General features: G+C 35.6%; 3 protein-coding genes and 1 non-coding gene across 5 annotated transcripts; 1 reads left to right on the top strand and 3 right to left on the bottom strand.

Annotated features, from left to right (window-relative positions):
- The first annotated feature begins 3544 nt into the window (after positions 1-3544).
- LOC141724863 (putative late blight resistance protein homolog R1A-10) lies at positions 3545-5905 on the top strand. 2 transcript variants are annotated; one of them, XM_074527146.1, is made up of 2 exons: positions 3545-4876; positions 5769-5905. In XM_074527146.1, exons 1-2 carry the CDS (start codon positions 3984-3986, stop codon positions 5833-5835), a joined length of 960 nt encoding a protein of 319 aa, XP_074383247.1. In that variant the 5' UTR covers positions 3545-3983; the 3' UTR covers positions 5836-5905. The 2 variants fall into 2 exon arrangements, with proteins under 2 accessions (XP_074383247.1, XP_074383248.1); XM_074527147.1 differs by lacking the exon at positions 5769-5905 and adding an exon at positions 5614-5737.
- Positions 5906-11044: 5139 nt separating this feature from the next.
- Positions 11045-11987, bottom strand: LOC141724862 (kunitz trypsin inhibitor 5-like). The gene has a single exon (XM_074527145.1). The coding sequence runs from the start codon at positions 11735-11737 to the stop codon at positions 11069-11071; it is 669 nt and encodes a 222-aa protein (XP_074383246.1). The 5' UTR covers positions 11738-11987; the 3' UTR covers positions 11045-11068.
- A 206-nt stretch (positions 11988-12193) lies between these two features.
- Positions 12194-12266, bottom strand: TRNAA-UGC (transfer RNA alanine (anticodon UGC)). The gene has a single exon. It is a non-coding gene; the product is annotated as a tRNA-Ala (tRNA).
- Positions 12267-12531: 265 nt separating this feature from the next.
- LOC141661615 (protein POLLEN DEFECTIVE IN GUIDANCE 1-like) lies at positions 12532-20685 on the bottom strand. The gene is made up of 11 exons (XM_074468619.1): positions 20025-20685; positions 19101-19252; positions 18779-18882; positions 17314-17402; positions 17125-17198; positions 16753-16900; positions 16489-16656; positions 15204-15301; positions 14950-15072; positions 13363-13431; positions 12532-13194 (listed from the first exon to the last, which is right to left on the bottom strand). Exons 1-11 carry the CDS (start codon positions 20512-20514, stop codon positions 12994-12996), a joined length of 1716 nt encoding a protein of 571 aa, XP_074324720.1. The 5' UTR covers positions 20515-20685; the 3' UTR covers positions 12532-12993.
- Between the last annotated feature and the right edge of the window lie 574 nt (positions 20686-21259).

Raw genomic sequence — 21259 nt, 5'->3', positions numbered from 1 at the left:
ATTTAAATTCTTTTTATCCTGTTACCTTTTTCTCAAATCTTTCCGTATCTAGTGTATTTCCGGGAAAAATCAAAGTGTTCGGATTTGGATTCTGACGATCTTTACATACACTTATATCCCATATAAAGTACTAATAAAATCTCAGAATATCCATATCAGAACCCCTACATAGTGTGGCATGAAAAGTTTTCTCATTCAGCAAAAACACTATTCATAAGGGTTTCAAAAATTTCCCAAAAATTGGGGTTATTACAATTTTGCTCCTGTTGGGATAAACATGATTATTTGATTGTTTTGTAAGACATATAAAAATTATACGTCAATTTTAATGGTAAAAAAGTAATCAACCAAATTACCAAAGTAATGAAAATGGAGGGTAATTAATTGACTTGTGAATTACAGATGTGTTGAAAATTTGTGAAGGGTTTGGTTCAGTCGGTTTGTATTTGGTTTAAAAAATATTAAAACCAAACCGCAACCATATTATCGGATCGGTTTTTATTCGGTTTGGTTATTAATTGGTTTGGTTTTTCATGGTGCGGTCTGGTTTAGTTTTGTTCGGTCTTGGTTTCGATTTCAGTTTTTGGTCCGGGTTTGCTCATCCCTAGAACAATCACAAACATGTACAATAAAATCTCGATGAATGAATACATTCGGGAATGTAATTTTTTTTATTTATCGAGATTATTAATTTATTTGATGAGTTTATTTATTTATCGAATGTTCGTCTAACGATACTTTATATTTTATGCTTATGAATATTCTACATTATTTTTTTATAAAATTAGTATAAAGAGGCTAACATGGTTCAATGGTTACAGAGAAAAATATATTTTTAAAATTACTATGATTAGAAGATCATGCTTCGGTTCGCTGATTAGAATAAGTTAGTTATGTTACACAAGAAATTTGGGTTTAAAACGAAATTTTTTATTAAAGTTGTCTATGAACTCTAAATTTAATTATAAATAAAAAGTTGTACAATTAAAATACATATAATCTTGTTGTTTTGCCCTAATATAAAGCTAGTATATAGAAATGAGTTAATTAATCAAGCCTCAAATCGTTATATTTTATAGACATATCAAAATAAATATAGAGTAAAACACGATGTAAATAAATAACCTCTACCTTAACACTTAATGTTATCAAGAGTTTCACAAATATGTCTCTAGCTCAAGTGGTTGATATGCTAAATTTACAAATAGTTGACTTGGATTCGATTCTCATCCAAAATAACAATTTTTAATATTTAATAAACTATAGGGTAAAATAGTAAATACGAATAAAATATTTTCCAACAAACTTGGATGAGTTAATTAGTCGTTATATTTGATGGAGAGCCTCCTGAAAGAAGGGGAAACGGAAGTCCAGCCTACAACTCCATAAAAACTCCAGTCATGTGGCTCATCTAAAGATGCTATTTATTTCAATTTCTTCACTTGTCAGGATTCCTTCAGTTTAATCTTTGCATTTGATGTAGTCATGTGGTAACACTATGATAAAGTTAAATAAAAAAATCAAAGTTAAACCGCTGCACCTTATATTGTAGTGGAATTTCTGCTTTAAAAACCTTATATTTGTAGCGTCTGAACAAGGGGTGTACTCAACCGCATCCAACCGCTTAACCGCTCGTAACCGAACCGTATTTGCGGATAATCGTGAAACGCGGGTTGGTTGTGGATTTAAATTTTAAAAACCGCTCATTCGCGGTTTGGATGCGGTTTTAAATTCTTGAAAATCGCAAAATCGCAACCGCAACCGCAACATATATTTATAATAAAATATATTTCCAAAAATTAGTTGATATCATATAAATTAATAAATATACACATTTATCAACTAATCTTAGGTTAATGTTAAGATTGTGTTCATAAAATTCACAATTATTATAAGAGATATAACCAAACAAATGAAAAATAGAATCAACATGTAATTTTTTTAATCCTTTTTTTTCTCTCGCCTCCACATTTTTGTATGTTTTTAATATCCTTACTATACACGGAGCATTAGTTTATATTTTATTTTTGAATATAATTTATCACGTAACTTAAACTTCAATTTATTAATATTCAGAATTTATTTTTTTGCAAAATATTAATTATTTTAAAATAAGTGGTTGAACCGCAAATCGATCCGCAATAACCGCAAACCGATCCGTAATAACTGCAAATTCGCAACCGCAAATGACGCGGTTGCGGATGACAATTTTTTAAAACCGTTCTTCGCAATTTGGTTCGATTTTTACCCCAAAACCGATCCGATCCGAACCGCGTACACCCATAATCTGAACCTCCGGTTCCCAGCAGGATTTCATAAGTTTTATTCAATGAAGTAGGTGGTCATAACTAGTACCGCTGCCTCGTTGGTAATAGCGGATTTGCATTCTGTGTGCGTTCACAAAACTTGTCTCAGTGGGGATCCCGTCTCATTGCACCTGGACCATGATAAAGTGAATATTGTGATACGTTTGCACCATAAAAGATTGCTCATATCCAACTGCACTTGTTAAATATCACTTCATTATGTCAAATCCATGAACTAACAAAAGAGAAATAATCTCTTCACGATAGAGTATCATGTTGCAGTTCAGCGATAGTTGTAAGAATATATGCTGTTTGGTTAACTGATACTCTAACAAAAGATTTTATAAATATAAACTTTATGAGTTTGTACTAGAGAACAAATTTATAAAAAAATTGTTAGAGTTTATACTAAAGTACAAAGTTCTATGGAGTAGGTAGAGTGCTAACAACAAGCTGATTGATTCTACAACTGGTCCTTGAATTTAAAAGATAATTATACAGTTAAGAGTGGACTGATACAGCCAAAAGACTATAAACAAAAAACACCAATATAATGTCAGACATCACATAACCAAAGAACACACCCTTTAAGTTAAACAAATTCACACAATCAAGCTAACCAAACTTGACTAGCAATAATACGAAGCTCCTGTGAATTATATAGACAGATATGCCAAACGAAAAGGTGCTTAATTTAATGATTCTTGCAATCATAAACTCAACAAAATGTATAATTTAAACACAATAGCTTTTTCCAGGAAAGTGATATCATATCAGAAAGTAACCAGATAAGGTCATCAGAGAACCTCTCTTGAGATTACAAATGGAACCCTCCTATAGGAGTTTCGAGAAAGCGAGGAGTCAGTCAAGGGGATGCAGGAATACAATCTGTGGTTGGTTTTTGGAACAGGCTTATCTAATAAATTTGTTGTGAGATAAAATATATTGCTAAATATTATTCGAGAAAAATACGATTTTAATAATAATAAAAAAATAATAATCTACAGAAAGACAGTAGATGCCACTGTACCAGACACTACAAAAGACAAAAATATAGGATGTTTTACTACTCAAATAACTGTAGCATTTGAGTTGAACAATAAGCAGGTATTCAAACATAAAACAGTAATACTTATTTAACCAATACATGAAATCCAACTGGGAAGTTTTGTTTGCTTTGAAAACTATGATATAACCAAGTGTATCCAGTTGTAAATTATAAAAAGTTTTTAATAAATAAATGTATTCTTTAAAAAGTTAAACAAGTCAATCTGATTAGTTTCAGATCATGATCAAGCAAATATCATATACCACAAATTCTTATCAGATAAGATCATCTGAAAGCGCCTCACAAATGGAACTCTCTACTAACAGTTCTCAGGAAGCGAGGAGTCAAAATGGTGCAGGAATACAAACTCATGTGGTTGGTTTTGAGGATGATGCAAGGAGACTAGTTGAGCAACTTATGGGAGGTAAAAAGCAGCTTCAGTTCATATCGGTTTTTGGCATGGCTGGACTAGGGAAGACTACTTTGGTTAAAAAGATCTTTAATGAGCCTTCAGTTGTGTACTATTTCTATGTTCGCGCCTGGACTACTGTTACACAGGAGCCCAACAAGAGGGATCTCTTGGCATTTTAAAATCAGGTTTTAATGAGGAGATTGAAAATTGCAGCGATATGGAACTGAGTGCAACTTTAAAAAGAAGGCTAAGCGGTCAGAGATATCTTGTTGTCATGGATGACATATGGGATAGTAAGAACCGGAACGATCTGATGTTGTGTTTCCCAGATGACAATGTTGGAAGTAGAATAGTATTCACAACTCGACTTGCAAATGTCCCCCTACAGATTCAATCCAAGTGCTACCAGCATCCTTTGCGTTTGTTAACAGAGAAAGAAACTTGGGATTTGCTAAGATACAAGGTTTTTCTAGAGGATCAATGTCCATCGTCGTTTATTGAGATTGGACTAGATATAGCTAGAAAATGCAAGGGACTACCACTTTTAGTCGTAGTGACTGCTGGAATTCTTGCAAGTGATATGACAGGAAACTGGTGGAGTAAGGTGGCCCAGGAGATGATTTCTTTCACCAGCAATGCCCCAGAGGAGTACATGGAGACAGTAGTTCTGAGTTACAACCATTTGCCAGATCACCTGAAACCGTGTTTCCTTTACTTTGCAGCATTCCCGGAGGATTATGAAATACCAGCGTGGAAGTTAATATTGTTATGGGTGGCTGAGGGATTCATCAAAACTCAAACAGCAGAAAACAACTTGGAGGATGAAAAAAACAATGTGGAGGAAGTAGCAGCAGGTTACCTAACGGAACTTATCACTAGAAGTCTGGTGATAGTTTCCAAATGGAAGTCAAATGGTGGAATCAAAGCGTGCATTGTTCACGATGTTTTGCGTGATTTGTGCATCAAAAAAGCAGCCGAGGTTAATTTTTCACATCAAATGCCAAGAAGCCAACCCTTTGTTTCTCTAATTGAAACTCCTGCCACGACTATAGTACATAGACTTTACTCTCGAGAAGTTGACGAGGAGAATTTCATTAGTCAGCTTAAAAGGTACTTTCATCTTGAAACTCCATTCACACTCTTGGTTGATAGACTCTACACTTGTTTTGGTTCATATAAACGTACCCACAACATATCTCCAAAAAGTTTGTACCCCGATGTTCGAACAATTTTATGTTACCAGAAACCAAACCAAACCAAACATACTCAATTTGAATCCGGTAATCCCTTTGCAGAAACAAGGCATTCTACTTATTATCTTTTTAACATACTAAGGGTATTCAAATATCTTAGAGTAATGGACTTGTACAGTATTGGATTGTCTTACATTCCAATTGTAATAGGATCTCTACTAGAACTGAGATATATTGCAGTTTGCATCAAGGCCAGAGATAACGATAGTGTGTTGTATATACCCAAATCAGTACTTAAACTCAAGTATCTGGAAACTCTAATCATACAGAACAAACACAGTGAAGGAATTCATGTGCCCAAAGAAATATGGATGTCATGTAGACTTAGACACCTTATACTAAAAGGGAACATAAGTGCTGAAGAAATTAAAAGTCCATATCTATCAGGAAACTTGCAAACTCTTTCACACTTGCAAACCCTTTCGCACCGTATATCACTTGAGCATTGGGAGAAAATCCTTGAAATCACTCCAAATTTGCGAAGGTTACGCATCAATGCAGGGCTGTATCTTTTATCCTCAAAGTTGACAATTACAAATCTTGACAACTTACAACATCTGGAAAATTTGAGTGTGCAAAATGATCTATACTCAGGAATTCCCTCCGACAATTTGTTATATAGAGAGATTTCCAGTCCAAGTATGTTCCCTGTAACACTGAAGAAGCTTACACTAGTATGCACCTTTTTAAAGTGGGGCGAAATGAAGAAAATCGGAATGCTACCTAACCTTGAAATTCTCAAATTACAGTGCGAGGCATTCCGCGGAGGACATTGGGAGACAAATGATGGTGGATTTTGTCGGCTCAAATATTTAGCATTTAAGTTCATTAAAATGGTTCAATGGAGTGCCTACAGTGAACAATTTCCAAACCTTCGACACTTAAAGTTGGACGAATGTCGGCAACTGCAAGAGATTCCAATTGGTATACGAGATATATACACCTTGGAGATGATTGAGATTAGAAATTGCAACCACACTGTTGTGCAGTCTGCTCATGACATAAAAGAAGATCAAATGAGCAAAGGAAATGATATGTTGAAGATATCGATTTTTCAAGCATAATGTATGTTGTGACAGTTCTTAATCTTATTCTCGCTATTACAGTTTAATTGTTGCAGAACTCTTGAATTCTTGGTTTGTTTATCTAGACTTGACTAATTATTCGGTTGTTCTCAGAAGTTTGCCTTTTCGTTCTTGACGGTTGCGTCTTTTAATTCTTGTTCCGTAGCAGAGATACGAACAAGGAGAAATACAGTAGGTTGGAAAGAAATGAATATCTCCATTGACTCATCTACAAGGGGGTATATCTGAGTGGGATGCATTCTGTGACGCTGTTATCTTCTTTTTTTTGTGCACAATGAAAAAAAACCAAGTATGTTTAGGAGAGCCACACTTTATGTTTACAACTGAACAATATAATCTTATCAATAATAACCAAGGGAATCATTATGTTTACAGTTTACTATTGAACTACGTTATAGTCTGTCAATAATTACTACGAAAACAGGTTGCGATAGATGATTGTTAGCATACTTATTATCAATATAAAAAGTGTGGTAAGTTCAAAATCCTAAACGTTTTGCAAACTCCAAGGGTGAATTACTCCGGTACCTGCCCTTTCCCAGATTTTTTTTCTTCTGATAAATCATATTTTAGACAACTAGTCTTAATTCAATTGTAAGCAAAAAAATCCAAATTTTCTGTTAGAAATGATAATATTAAAAAATGATACAATAGATAAGTTCACACCCACCTTAACTTAAAAATGTCCATTATCAAATATATTATAGGATCCATGATGCATTCTGATAGCCTATATTAGTGCATGCCCAATAAAGGGAGCCCAGAAAGCACTCAGCATCAACTCTGGAGAGCCCAAGACGCGTGGCAATACCACCACTGTCCAGGTACCCCGGATCCAGAACATTCCTACGGTCCGGATTCGGTAGTACATCGGCTCATCCCAGGCGTCCACACGTCCTACAGTCCAAAAGACACACCTACGGGACAAACCCTTAAACCCCCATAAGGGAGTGGGGGGCAAATGATAGTCTATATTAGTGCAGGCCCAATAACAGAAGTCCAAGGCCCAACAAATAGAGCCCAGGAATCACTCAACATCAACCTTGGAGAGCCCAAGACACGTGGCAATACCACCACCATCCAGGTACCCCGGATCTAGGACATTCCTACGGTCCGAATTCGGTAGTACATCGGCTCATCCCAGGCGTCCACACGTCCTATAGTCCAAAAGACACACCTACGGGACAAACCCCTAAACCCTAGTGGGAGGCCTATAAAAAGGCCGGACAAAAGGAAGGTTACAGTTTGACACACTCACTCTCTCTCAAACACACACATGTACACACACCACAATAACCACGTATAATTCCCGTTTTGCCCCTTTCTCCTTCAAAACCCTTTCTCATTCTCACGTCGGAGGTGCCGCGGGGACGCTACCCCCCTCCGGTTCTGTTTTGTAGATTCCCACCATACATCTACACCGCTTGCCACCGTTATTCCTGTCCAATTGGAGTGATAATCCGGGCCACGCAAGGAGAAGACCCCGGGGTGAATTGGGATTATCACATTCTTTACTAAAACTCCAGAAAAAATATGCTCAACTGTGGAAACAGACATATACAACACTTAAACACTACCTCTTTTGCCAAGAGACTCTTTACATATCTTGATGAAGCCAATATCAGATACTTCATAGTGGTAGAAGATAAGCCTATATTCAACCAGGTAAGATCACCTGGCCTCCCAAATGGAACACCCAACGGATAAAGATTCAAGGTGAAATATTCCATCTGTATCCGGTAGCCATCGAAGTAGAGGACTTAGGAGGGTTCAAACCCGGAAGGGTACCGACTCTGAAAAAACATGTCATGTATAAAATCTGGTATTCAATTTAATTATGGATTTGTGGGGGATTGTTAGAAAATGGAAAGTTTGAGGCATATTTTATATATGTTCTTGATATGATTTCTGTAAACTAACACTTGAAGGTTGTTCCTTGACACGAGGACTTAAACTTTCATATTTGGATCTAAGACATTTTCTTAGTGGAATCCATAAATTTATTGAGACAAAGTTGCTTGTTTAAAATGGGGTATGGGGATTTTGTCCTACATTGAGTAAGGATTTATTGAGTAAGGATTATTTTAATCATACTCTGAATATGTTTTGTAATATTAATATTAATTAATCAGGATATTATATAAATAATAAGGAAAACCCATTTTGTTTACTTTTTCTGTTTTGTTACTTGAGATACTACATCGAGTAAAATAGAAGAAGAGCAACTTGAGATGCCTATATATTGAGAGGTATACTTGAGATAAAGATAACACAAGTCTCGGTGCCTACCTCACAAACATATATGAGTTGCATAGGTTTTTATGGGAAAAACTGAGATGCGAGTCACCGTTGATCATTGCTGGTTATGTGGCGATATTGCTGCATTCCATCACAACTTAAGTGGGGAACAATAATCTCTTTAAGAACAGTCAAGTCTTCTTGAAGGGTTTGGTAACTCAGCTGTTGTGTTCTTCTTCTTATTAGAATTTGGAAAGCGATAAGAGATTAGTTTTCTTTACTTTTTTTGTCAATTACAATCTTTATAGTTTTTTATTACCTTCGTATTTTGTTTCGTTAGTTGATTATTTAATTATTTGTCTTGTTTTTGTTATTATATATATAACCGCCCATTGTTGATGTGTAATTAAAATTATACCCAATAGTTTCCTCTACTTTGCAGCATTCCGATAGGACTATGAAATACCAACGTGGAAGTTAATTCTGTTATGGGTGGCTGAGGGGTTCATCAATATCCAAACAGTTGAAAAACAAGTTAGAGGATGAGGAAAACAATTTGGAGGAAGTAGCAGCACTGTACTTGAAGGATCTAATCACAAGAAGCCTGGTGATGATTTTCAAAACCAGATCAAACTATGGAATTACATCTTGCGTTGTTCATGATGCTTTGCGTGATTTGTGTATCACCATTATTTTTCCCATCAAATTCCCACATTTTACAAATATAAAAAGATATACCAACATTTTGCTTCTAAAATGGAGACTCCTACCACATGTTTGGTACAAAGACTTTACTTTCTAGAAGTTGATGGGGAGAATTTCATCAGGCAACTGACAAGGTACTTTCATCCTGAAACTCCATCCACACCTATGTTACATACTTCTAAGGGCATACTTAGACTCCACTTTATTATTCCGAAAGCATTTAAGAAATTCAAATACATATTTAGAAAGAGTTTGTACCCAAATGTTCAAACAATATTGGCCTACAATGGATCCGGTAATTCTTTTGTAAAAGTAAGGTAAACAAAATGCTATCTTTTCGATGTTCTCAGAGTATTCAAATTTCTCACTGTAATGGACTTGTCTAGTGTTGGAATATATAGCATTCCCGTGGTAATCGAATCTCTACTACAATTAAAGGTACATTGAGGTGACAAATCGACTTTATGCACACGAGCCAGATCAGTACGCAAACTCGAACATCTAGAAACTTTTGTTGTGCACAGCGAAAAGATAGAAATAATTTTTATAAGCAGTGGAATGTTAGAGTTGAAAACACTTTCAAATTTCCAAACTCTTTCTCTGCCAATTTCACTCGTTGATTGCGAGAAAATCTTGGAAGTCACTCCAAACCTGGGTGTCAATACTGGCCTTTATCTATCCTCCACAACATTAATGATTTCTAATCTTGCCAAGTTACAACATCTAGAAAGTGTGAGTTTGCAAAACAATTTAGGCCCGGTTCCTCTGACAACTTATCGTGTAGGGAGTTATCCAGTCCAAGTATGTTTCCAGAAACACTAAAGAAGCTCACACTGGTATGTACATTTTAGAAATGGGACGAATTGCAAAAAAACGGAATGCTGCTAAATCTTGAAGTTCTCAAATTACAGTGTGAGGCATTCCATGGAGAACAGTGGGAAACAAATTATGGCGGGTTTTCCGGCTTAAACATTTGTCATTTAAATTCATGAGAATCGTCCATTGGAGTGCGTACAGTGATCAATTTCAAAATCTTCAGCACTTAAAGTTGGATAAATGTAAACAACTTGAGGAGATTCCAATTAGTATCGGAGATATATACACTTTAAAGATGATTGAGATCAGAAATTGTCACCAGGCTGTTGTTCAAATTGCACGTAAAATTAAGAAATATCAAATGAACAAAGGAAACCATTTGTTGAAGGTGTCAATATTCCAGGAATAGTGTTTTCTGGGTCAAGGTACAAAATGTCAGTGTGCTTTATGAAATTACTTTTAGAACTAATGTTGGTATTTAATAAGTAAAACCTAGCTAATGTTTTCTCACTCTTTACACTCTTTAAACTGATTTAGTTTTTACAGTTTGATTGCTGTGAAGCTCTCTCATGGTGATCTATCTCATGTAGCTAGACTTGAGAGAGATTATTTTTTGTTTTCTCAGTTTGTTTCGTCAAGGTTGGTACAGTACTGAGAAATAAGGAAAAAAAACAGGCTATAAGTAAATGGACATCTGCAGCGACCTTGCATCTTAGAGGCGGTAATCGCTAACCTGTGTAAAGGAGATCTCTAGTATCTGCTTGCAATGTGATCGTTTTTCGTCTCTTCTCTATCTTATTTGGAATATAGACATGTTCTATACTTGTGAATTTGTGGTAATCTAAACTCTTATTTAAATCTGAACTAGTTCCTTTACCCCAGATTCCAGAAAGTAAAAGGAGTACAGACTTCAGTTATCACCTCGAAGCTAGGAGTGTTCCACAATTGCAATGTAATCTCTTTTCTGTTCTGATGTTTTCTGTTCACTTCTGTGACAACTTCTTTGTTCTTTGTTATCTATGAAGCTGTGTTCTGGCACTTCTATATTTTTTACTTGCTAGCACATTGATGCTATGTTACTGTGTAAATTTATAAAATACATTACAACGACTTACCAATCTGCAGGATGCCAAATTTCTTAAAAATGAAATGGAACCAATATAATTAAGTATAACTAGAGCTTTTAGGACAATACAAAGCTGATCTTAACTTACAAGTCTAAATGTAATAATATGGGGATCACCATCACTTAGGCCAAGCCATTTTTTCCCATTTTCATCGAATACCCCTACATTCCCACAAACAAGCTTACAAAAAGAGCAAACACTTGGACAGAAAACTATCTTATACCCATCACCATTCTCATTCTTTTCAACCTTAAACCAGTTACTCACCGTATTCACCCCTGGGTGCCCCGTTAACCCTCCACTCTTAACGTATCTCCGTCCGGTTATCTCATCAACCCCTCCAACTTTCCACCCAGTGGATTGCACACAAATTGTAGCAGCATGAAACACAATATTCATATCACTAGACAAGCTTACATTGGCATTCATTTTATAGTTCACTGGTAAAAATCTTACTGGTAGGCCATTGGATTGTTTATGACTCTCTTGCATCACATTAAAAGGGCAGGCCCCAGCTCGCGACGAAAGGCCAAGACCACCACCATTTCCTCCACCCTGGACAGCAGGTAATATGTAGTACTTTGCACCAGGTTGCAGCACTTGACCATCTACATCCAGCACTGCCTGGAAGTTTCCAGGATCCAATGATTGACAGAGGATTAAGCCGGAAGACGAGAGGACTATAATACACAGAAATGCAGCAGCAGATAATTTAAGGTGGCTATAGAAGAAACACATGGTGTACATCTCTAAACACTTATCTTAAGATAATATTGATGCAAACCATACTAAGCAGTGGAAGGCCTTTATGTAGGAAAATACAAACCATACATTGGACATTTGGACTAAACAGAACATTAACTATGTAAGTGGTCAATTAGTGGTTACCTCTGTTGGATTTCATGACAACTTAGGAAGATTTTTGATGTGGTCCAAATGCATAACAATGTATTATCAAATGAAGACAAAATTGAACGTTCACGAGGGGAGATAACATTAAATTTTCTTAGTGTTTTGTAAGTTAACAGATCACAGATGTAAGGTCATTTCTTTTCTTGGTTGGCGTTGCTTATGAGAGGGAATTCTTGAATGCAGGCAGTTGCTATCAACAAGAGAACATGTGACACAACCTAACCAAAATAAATGCTTTATAGGGCATAGGGTCAACCTTGTAAATTATTATCATTTGAGCTACAAAAAAAGTGGAGATGCAGGGGATCGAACCCTGTACCTCTCGCATGCAAAGCGAGCGCTCTACCATTTGAGCTACATCCCCTTTCATTAATCTTAATTATCCTTTTTACACTTTGACGTGAATATCATCCTGCCTAGTCCTCAGTGCTCACCATGCAGTCGCCCTTTTTACATCAATATTTACAGGTTTAAAATTTAAGTTTGTAACATCTGATATTTTTAACGTCAACCGTTGTTCAGCCAACAATCTATTTTCTACGGTAAAACTCACAACACAAGTCATAACACTAATATTACAATAACGGCATAATAAGTAATAACATTGACATTAGTACGGGAGAGTGAAATAAATTTATTACGACATTTCAATTCTGTTCTCATCGATCAATCATTCACTTGTTTACAACAAAGAATACATTATCACCTGACTATCTATTTTCCAAAATTACAAAATTAATAGCATAAAAATCAGTCTCTAAGAGTACAGTTGGATAGCTCAAGTGGTTATGAGTTTATCCTCGTCCCAGGTCCTGGGTTCGATCCGGCTCACCCCGAGAATTTATGAGAACAAATACTCATTTGTAGGCTATAAGCCATATACTCATTTGTAGGCTATAAGCCATCCGTAAAAGATTTCTATCTACACTCCATATATTTGATCCTGCATGCCACTCTTCATTGCAGGCTTGGTGAAGAGTGAAGTGACCAAGTACAAGTAGAATCATGTATTGGAAAGGCAGTCCTTGCTTGTTGAAAGTTGAAATGCTCCTAGTTCTGTGCTATCCATATCTCAGCAGCAAATCTGTCAATTAATCACAGTGCAATTTTCGCTTTTGGCACCGTTCCAAGTACCAGGTTGCATGTTTCTGTAGGCCCATGCCAACCATCATTTTGAGAGTTGTAAGCATCATGAAGGTTATGGCTGCTAGGAAGAAGATACAAAAGAGTCTCCACAGAAAGGGGCCTTGAGGTAGATGAGCAGCGTACACAGGAAATAATACTCGAATAATCTGACATGGGAATTGTAAATATTTGAAAATATTCTCATTTTTCACATGTTAACACACTTTAGGTGGTGCTAATTTACAAGACATCACTTCTTTTATACATATAATCATTCTGCTTAGAATAAAACAAATTGTAAGCTAAAAAACGCTATAAACAAATTTTATGCTTACCACACATGCAGGTGCCAGGGGAACGAAAGTAAGCTTTTTCTTCCCATTTTCTTCTTCTAACTTGAGTCTCTGCAACAGTTGAACACAATCTCTATGTCAATGAGGCAAGCATGATGAGCACAAGTTTAGTCTGATATGTAAAAGCTCATGTCAGATACACACTACAAACAACATAATCCATCCAATACTCAAATAGCAATTATGCTGATTGTAATTTTCAAGTAAACAACTTGCCATTCGAATCCAGAAGTGTTCTATTCTACGATATATAATGAAAGACAATATTTATTTTGAGTACTCTTTTTTTTTGAAAAAATATAGTGTTATGCTAATTAATAAGTAATTTAATAAATAAATAAATAAATAAAAGGAGAGTAGCAAGTACTACATATGCATATAAGAAACAGCAACAGCTGCCAAGCGTTTTGAAAAATAACGTTGAGACTACAACCTGGTCATATATCATCTACTTGCAAGAAAGCTTAAGCATATCACAAAAAAATAAAAAAATTAGCCCTTACCCATAGACAATTCACTAATTCTAGCAAACTAATACCCATCAGCCAAGAAGCAGGGACACTTCGGTCGCTGCCGAGTCCCTGTGTCGGATTCTCGGATACACGTATCCCCGTATCGGACACACGGATTCTTTCATGATACTAACATGAAATTTTATCTTTATAAATTGTAGTTAAAATCTATTTTAGCAAACTACATTTACAAATTAAGTATCCATGTCTATTAGTTACTATATAAGTATTGATTATCGTATTTATTTTTGCATAAACTAAAAGATTTTACTTGTAGTTTTGTGTTTTAGATTAATAAATGATGCATTTGATTCATTTTTCAAGCAATTTCTGGTATTGTTAGTAAGTTTTATTATGTTTAACATGAAATATATATATGAATATTTTGTTTATTTTTTCCGTGTCCCCCCACACCCGTATCCCCATATTTTTATATTTGTCGAATTCCCGTATCTCCGCACTACGCACTCGCACTCCCCCACCCCGTGTCCTTGCTTCCTAGCCCATCAGTCTCAATAATATCAAAATAAAATATAAACTTTCGATTTCATTGCTGGTTAAAGGTAGGAGTTTTCTGAAGTACCTCGTATACAAGGCCACACATCAACTATCATAAAATTTCTAAATGAAATAGAAACACTTAAAAATTTATTGCGATTAGATTTTCACTAAGATTCTTTAGAATCTTCATTTCATTCTGCTGTATGAGCTACAGACCTACCAAATATAAGAAGGCAACAAGAAGATTGCAGAAAGTAGTTGGTTATCGTAACCATACTTTTCTTTTCAATTTTATGCATAATAAAAATTAATGTCCCCTGGCGCTATAATCGGTCATAATTGTCTACTACAACTGTAGATAAACTAAGTGATCATTTCCAACCAGTTAAACTGCAGACTGCCAGTGTGTTGGGAGTGGTGGGAGGGTGTGGTGCACGTGTGGGTACTAGAAATGCATTTTAAAAGAACCGTTGCTTCTAATGATTTAAAGCCAAAACAAGAACAATTTTAGTTCCAGCACAATGCAATAATAAGTTCATATTGTCAGATGATATACCTGTCTGTATAGGTCTTCCAGGAATTCGGAGAACACGATGGGCTTTATGTCATTGAACTTCGCAATAAATGAATGCTTGATTATGTCAATCATTATTTCACAAATATAAACCATAGAAGCATTCTGGAATTCAGGAAAAGGACAAATGCAAACAAAAGCCAATATAAGACAAACAAATTCCTGTAATATTTTTTTTACTATTAAATTCAACATGCCACATCTCGTATTAACTCGGAGAGATGAACTAAACTTACTACAAGGAATTTTTCAAACCAAGGATACTCTGCTTCCACGGTATATTGAGCGAAGACAAATAATATGAATGAAGAAATGTGGAATCTCTCGACTGAATCTGGTAATCAACAACACAATTGAACATATCAAACCAATCATGTCACATGTTGTCGTAATTTGAAAAACTTGAGCATAAAAATACTAGCTAAATTTACGTCCTCTTCTTTACATACAACTGTTTTTAGTATCAAATAAGGACAATTTTAGTTTGATTGCAACATCTCTTCTAGGTACTGAAATCTCACTTACATATACAGTTAGAGTCTCATCCTTTATCAAAATCTGACAAGTAAATACATTGTCGGTTATTCCATTATCATTATCGGTCAAAACTCATCAATTTAAGAGTTGATAGCAGTATGGTAATTGCCTAATCAGGGTACACGTTTCGTTCACATATATAAGGAGATATAGATGGGGATAGTTTCACTTTTGGAAAAGGAACGTCATTAAGTATAAACAACCTTGTTCAAGCATATAATGATATATGTGTGTGCGTTTAAAGTCAATTTCAAGTATTACTATCAGTACATTTTACCTTGACATATGAAGGGAGGTGAGATCTTTTTGATAACCTGAGCACGTTTTATTAGGTAAGTGGCTAATAAAAATACCTACATTCCCATGTTCGCTATATTCTTTTCCACCCAGTCCACCCACCTCATCACTATGTTAGTTTAGGAATCAGAGGAACTCGGGACAGCAAAGCAACAAAGAGTTCAAAACAAGAAAAAAACAGGAAAGCTGGTGTAGTTCTTAAAAAGGCTTAATTACAACTTGAACCTTGAAGTATGATGATGTGTGCACATAAACCCTTGAAGATAAAAGTTGTACACATCTACCCCTTATGTATCGAATTTGTATAGCTTGACCCTTACTCCAACAAACACTCCTAAATCGTTAAATGATAGTTATCTTGTGAGGGTTATCTCAGGAAATAAATTAGAAAAATACATAACATGTAATATAGGAGAGAGGTTAATGTGTTGGACGAGAAATTGACTTAGGACTTTGGAGACAGAAAACAATTTTCTACCCCCGAAATTTGCCTGAAAATGTGACATTTCAGAATCCAATACTTTTGCTGAAGTAAGGGTCACGATGTATACATTTGATACATTAGGGGTTGATGTGTATGACTTTTTTCTTTAAGGGTGTATGTGTACATCAGATCATACTTCGGGGTTTAAGTTATAATTAAGCCTCTTAAAAATGTAAGAGAACATTCTTTAGGAAGAATCTTACCACTATATACCATAACTTGTACATTATCCCTACTGAAACGCTTAAAAACGCTGCCTTTGATCTCAGCAAAGTTGTTAGATACTAGCAAAGCCAGCAATGCGTTATTGTGAGCAACCACACAGGTTGAAAGAGTAATTGCCTCGGCTAATAATACAAATGAATGAACTAGTATAAATAGTTAAGGAATAAAAAGTTTAGGTAGCATATAAAATAACTATTCTAGTACCAAAATGAACAATGGTATAACAATTAAGACAAGGATATTTGATGCAGCCACAGCTAAAACTTCATCAGAAAGAAATCTCCCCAACCAGTATCCCGTTTCTTGGTCACAATTTGCCAGTCCCTCTGCAGAACTGAAAAGGGTATGCAACACATCTCCACCAAAACTTTGGCACATTTTGTCAAATATCTGTTACGCGGGGAACATATTAGTTCAAAAGGATTCTCTCTAATATTTAATAAACCCAATGCAAGTAATAGATGAGGCAACAAGAAACTTTATCTAACCATCAAGTTGAATGCGGATGTTTTCAAAGGATAAAATGGCTATATCATCATTTAACTGGAGCCTATTTTGCAGTACAGAGTCTTTGGGGTTAGCCTCTATTTTAAAGTTGTAAAATTATTTCTCACCTCCAACACATTGTACACCACGTAGAGTTTGATTGTCCCTTGACCACGAATTATGTGATATATTAGGCTGATATCTGAGTCACAGGACATAAACAACACCTGATTTTAGATGCTCTATCCGATCTCTACTTAGCAAATGCGACAAAAGGTAGAAAGAAAATGTGAAGGAGATGAATATCCTTATCAAACCTGTCTGCTGTAAAAGAAAAATTCCGCAGGTCAGCGCAACAAAACAACCGAAATCAGATAGCTCTGCTGCAGAAGGTCTTGTGAAGCGCCTGCCACAAACATGATCTGGTTTATTCAAATTATAGAGTTGGGCATACTCAACAGCAAACTGTTAGGTACATGACACAAACCAAGTTTCATAACACATACAGGTGCAAACACAGAACCTATCTATGTAACCAGAAGTTCCTTGGAACCTAAGTGGGTTACTATATATATATATATATATATCCATATTTGTTTCATTCAATTTAAGGTTGGACAAAGGAACTGTTGGTTCTGAGGTTTTGTGATTACACAAAAACATAAGAACTTGGTTACCGAGACCACGCATGGTCAGCACAAATTGTATAGTCATATCTATTATTATGTGATTCAGTTTACCAAATATTACTACGTAACTTATAGTGACGGTGGTTAACACAATAGTTCAAACACATTTTTTTTATAAGCTGCATATGTATATATAGAAATAAAGAATATGCATGGATTGACCCTTGCTCTATGACATGCCATAGAGAGACCTATTATAAACAATCTAAAGAAACAGATAGTGAATAAAAAGTGAAAAAAGGGCAAAACATCCTAACGCAGACAAGCTACAATCAAATGCTATCAGTCTCTAAGCTAACCTGCTTCATAAACCAAACAGAGGTACAAAGTCTACTTCTAATATCAACAATGATCCCATCAAGCAACTTATTCGGAGTGAAGCAGCCATTGTCGTGAGCATGAGCGTTTCTTTCCCTCCAGATATGATAAGAAAAAACCTCAGCTACCATGGGAACTAGAAGTTGTAACTTGTAACTTATTTTCAGGGATCTTGAGATTTCACAGGTAACTACAAAAACATTGCCACCAACGAGGCCTCTGTGTGTGTCCTGTTCTTCCACTCTTTAGTCTTCTGACTTCTGGCCAGCATAGTTTCCATCAGAAATACATAAATTCCTCGTTCTCAAAACTAATATGTAGCAACTATATGTCATTTGTATTCGTTAATCGATAATATGTAATTTGAACCCGGTCTCTCTCTCATTCCAGCAATCAATACGCACCCCGCATGGAGTAACATTTACTCTTAGCCAACATTTTGGGTATATTAGGGCACCAACCTATTTCTATTCCCAATAATATTACATCCCTTTATTGTTTTCAGAAGACATATGCTGCGGGACATGTCTTTTATATAGACTTTGCCTAACACAATTACACCAGTTTAACTGAATAAATGTAAGTGGAAAATGTTAAAGTAAATCACTTAAAAAATAGTTGACCAAAATACACTCAGGCCAATGATACTTTAAATATATTTTTTCTTCTTTTCCGCATACTACTTGTACAGCATTCAGATTCAATATAAAAGCAGGATAGAAAACATAATTGTGCATTTTAATCAACGTTTAAAGAATGGAAAACTAAATCTAACCTTGCATTAAAGCTCCTCCAAGCAACCATGACGAGTCTTATGGGCATTACGGTCACGATTGATAGAAATGAATCGAGGCATACAAAGTAGCCGACACTTATGAGCTGCATAAGCAGAGCTATCTTTAGAATTATCGATCAGTAAAAAAATGCAGGGCAGTGTATTGCATTGTGCAGGACAGGTCTCAGATTTATAACATTTATTTGCAATTATCTTTTACTGATCTATAAAGGCATCTAAACTCTTACATGAAAGAAGCCTGCTTTCGTAATAATGAATGATGTACATGCTTTTTCAGTATAATGAGGAAAATGCATCTCACCAGTTCACAACGCCAAGGCAAGTGGAATATGGTATCATATACTCTTTCCCGATCTTCCTCATTGGCAAGAGTTGATGTTGTCCGTAAGGAATTTCCACAATTCATTTCTTCTATAAAGAATTTCAGTGGAGACTTCTCCACAGAAAAAAAATCTGACAAGATAAAAAAGATAATAAGTCGAGAAACAAAGCCTAAGTGTATGTTCTTATATTATCACCAGCCCAAATTATCCAAACTTCATATATGATCGAGCTAAATAAAATTTGACTTTACAAGATTTAAAACCATTTCACATTTTTCCCTACCATTTAACAGTGTCATAACGATTGTCATGTTGGTCCAATGATTTATTTGCCCGATTCATGACTGTAAGGCGTAAGGTCATAGGCTCAACTCTCCTATCGGATATGTTATGGGTCATTTTCTGAGTAGGGGTAATGTAGTGTACATCCCATCCAGTGAGGTCATAGGTTCAACTCTCGTGTCGGACGTGGGTGTAAGGCTACGTACATCTCATCCTCCTCACACCCTAGCTACTCTTCGACAAGTGAGTACAGCCACTTCCCCTTTTCAGTGTCATAACTTGTCACAACTTAAGAAAGTATGCAAATGGCTACTGGTATACTTTATAACAACATATACTGTAGTAAGCTTTGTGCTCCCACATTTATAACATATACTGTAGTAAGCTTTGTGCTCCCACATTTTGTGTTTTACCCCAACTAAGCTAAAATTGGCAAGTTCTTGCATACGAGGAACAGCCTAACATTTAATTTTAACTTAATTTGAATCGTAAGCTTTTCTTTTCTATTAATTTTCCATATACATTAAAAATGACTGGCAAATATTATACACTTGAAAAACATAGCAATGAAATTAAGTATTTACAAAGAAGCAAAATGTATATTATTAACAAAAACTCACAATTAGGATCCTTCTGCGCCATCAATTGTTTCCAATTCAAGGATTCCTCGCGCTCCAGCTTCCTAGACCTCGTATGATCATCAACACCCTCCACTCCTTTACTATCACCACTAAAGTTGTCATTCGCATTCGCATTCTCATTCTCATTCTCATTCTCCTCCCTCACACTAAAACTCCTCTGACGTAATTCTCCGCCATGCAAATTACGAAACTCAATGCTAACGATACTCTTTTCCTCAGGCACACTCATTTCCTCATAAACAACAGTTTTATAATCTCCATTTGTTTCTTCTAAACCATCGCTCGCAATCTTCTTTTTCAAGCTTTTGTTTTTGCGTTTTCGACGATTACGTTTCGGTGATTCCAATACAAAGTCGGTTTGAAGAGCAGGTGGATCGGATCTGGATCGGCTAATGGCGGTGTTGGTGTCATTGTCTTCAAAGGTGGTGGTGGCCAGAACGTCGAATGAGAGGTTGCGTAACCTTACCATTATTATTACATATATAGATTCTTTATATGGCGGGAATATATAGTACGAGGAGCGTTAGGGTTTTGGTTGTTGATCGTTTAGATTTGATTTAGCTTTCAAAGAAGAAGAGTTTTTGTTTTATGTGACACTTTTAATCGAACACAAAGTGCATGCTGCGAGCGATAGAGTGATGTATTACCGCCAATTAATCAATGCCACGTCTGCAATTTGGTTAAGTACACGTTAATCGATTTTGTTGCAATTTTTCTAAAGTACACTTAAAAAACTTTCAAGAAAATAAATAAATTTGATAACACATTAGTTTATTTTACAGTTTTTCTATACTGTGTTTATAGAATAAATTTTTAGATAATATTTTTGTATTGATATTTGGCTCATTATGCACAAAAAAATTATACTAATTAACAAAGATAGGACAATTAATCAAAAATACATTTAATTTAGTATTTTGAGTGTACACTTGGAAAAAAGGGGATTTTTTTATTCTGTCCAAAAAAATAGGGGAATGCGCATTTGCTTAGAAAAAATTTCGAGTACCAGAAAAGTCCTTTAATTTTTTTCCCTTTAATTTAAATCCTGTACAAATTGGCAAAAAGACAAAGCAGCTAATAGGTGGTAATTTATGAGAGGGACAAAGCAGTTTCAGTTTATCTCAGTTGTTGGCAGGGACTATTAGGTTGTAACAGCCTCAGTTGTTGGCAGGGACTATTAGGTTGTAACAGCGGCTCCGTGCCTTTTTTCATAT

The sequence above is a fragment of the Apium graveolens genome, chromosome 5, assembly GCF_009905375.1.
Source record: "Apium graveolens cultivar Ventura chromosome 5, ASM990537v1, whole genome shotgun sequence".
NCBI classification, from domain to species: Eukaryota; Viridiplantae; Streptophyta; class Magnoliopsida; order Apiales; family Apiaceae; genus Apium; species Apium graveolens.
The sequence above is the reverse complement of the archived record's forward strand: the minus strand, read 5'-3'. Positions and strand labels throughout refer to the sequence as shown.

Coding starts and splice junctions, on each gene's coding strand:
- LOC141724863 (XM_074527146.1), top strand. CDS start 3,984: ATGGAACTGAGTGCAACTTTAAAAAGAAGGCTAAGCGGTCAGAGATAT. Junction 4,877..5,768: donor TTCATTAGTCAGCTTAAAAG/GTACTTTCATCT, acceptor CTCAAATTACAG/TGCGAGGCATTCCGCGGAGG.
- LOC141724862 (XM_074527145.1), bottom strand. CDS start 11,737: ATGTACACCATGTGTTTCTTCTATAGCCACCTTAAATTATCTGCTGCT.
- LOC141661615 (XM_074468619.1), bottom strand. CDS start 20,514: ATGGTAAGGTTACGCAACCTCTCATTCGACGTTCTGGCCACCACCACC. Junction 16,657..16,752: donor TTTAGCTGTGGCTGCATCAA/ATATCCTTGTCT, acceptor AACTATTTATAC/TAGTTCATTCATTTGTATTA. Junction 13,195..13,362: donor CCCTGGCACCTGCATGTGTG/GTAAGCATAAAA, acceptor TTCCCATGTCAG/ATTATTCGAGTATTATTTCC.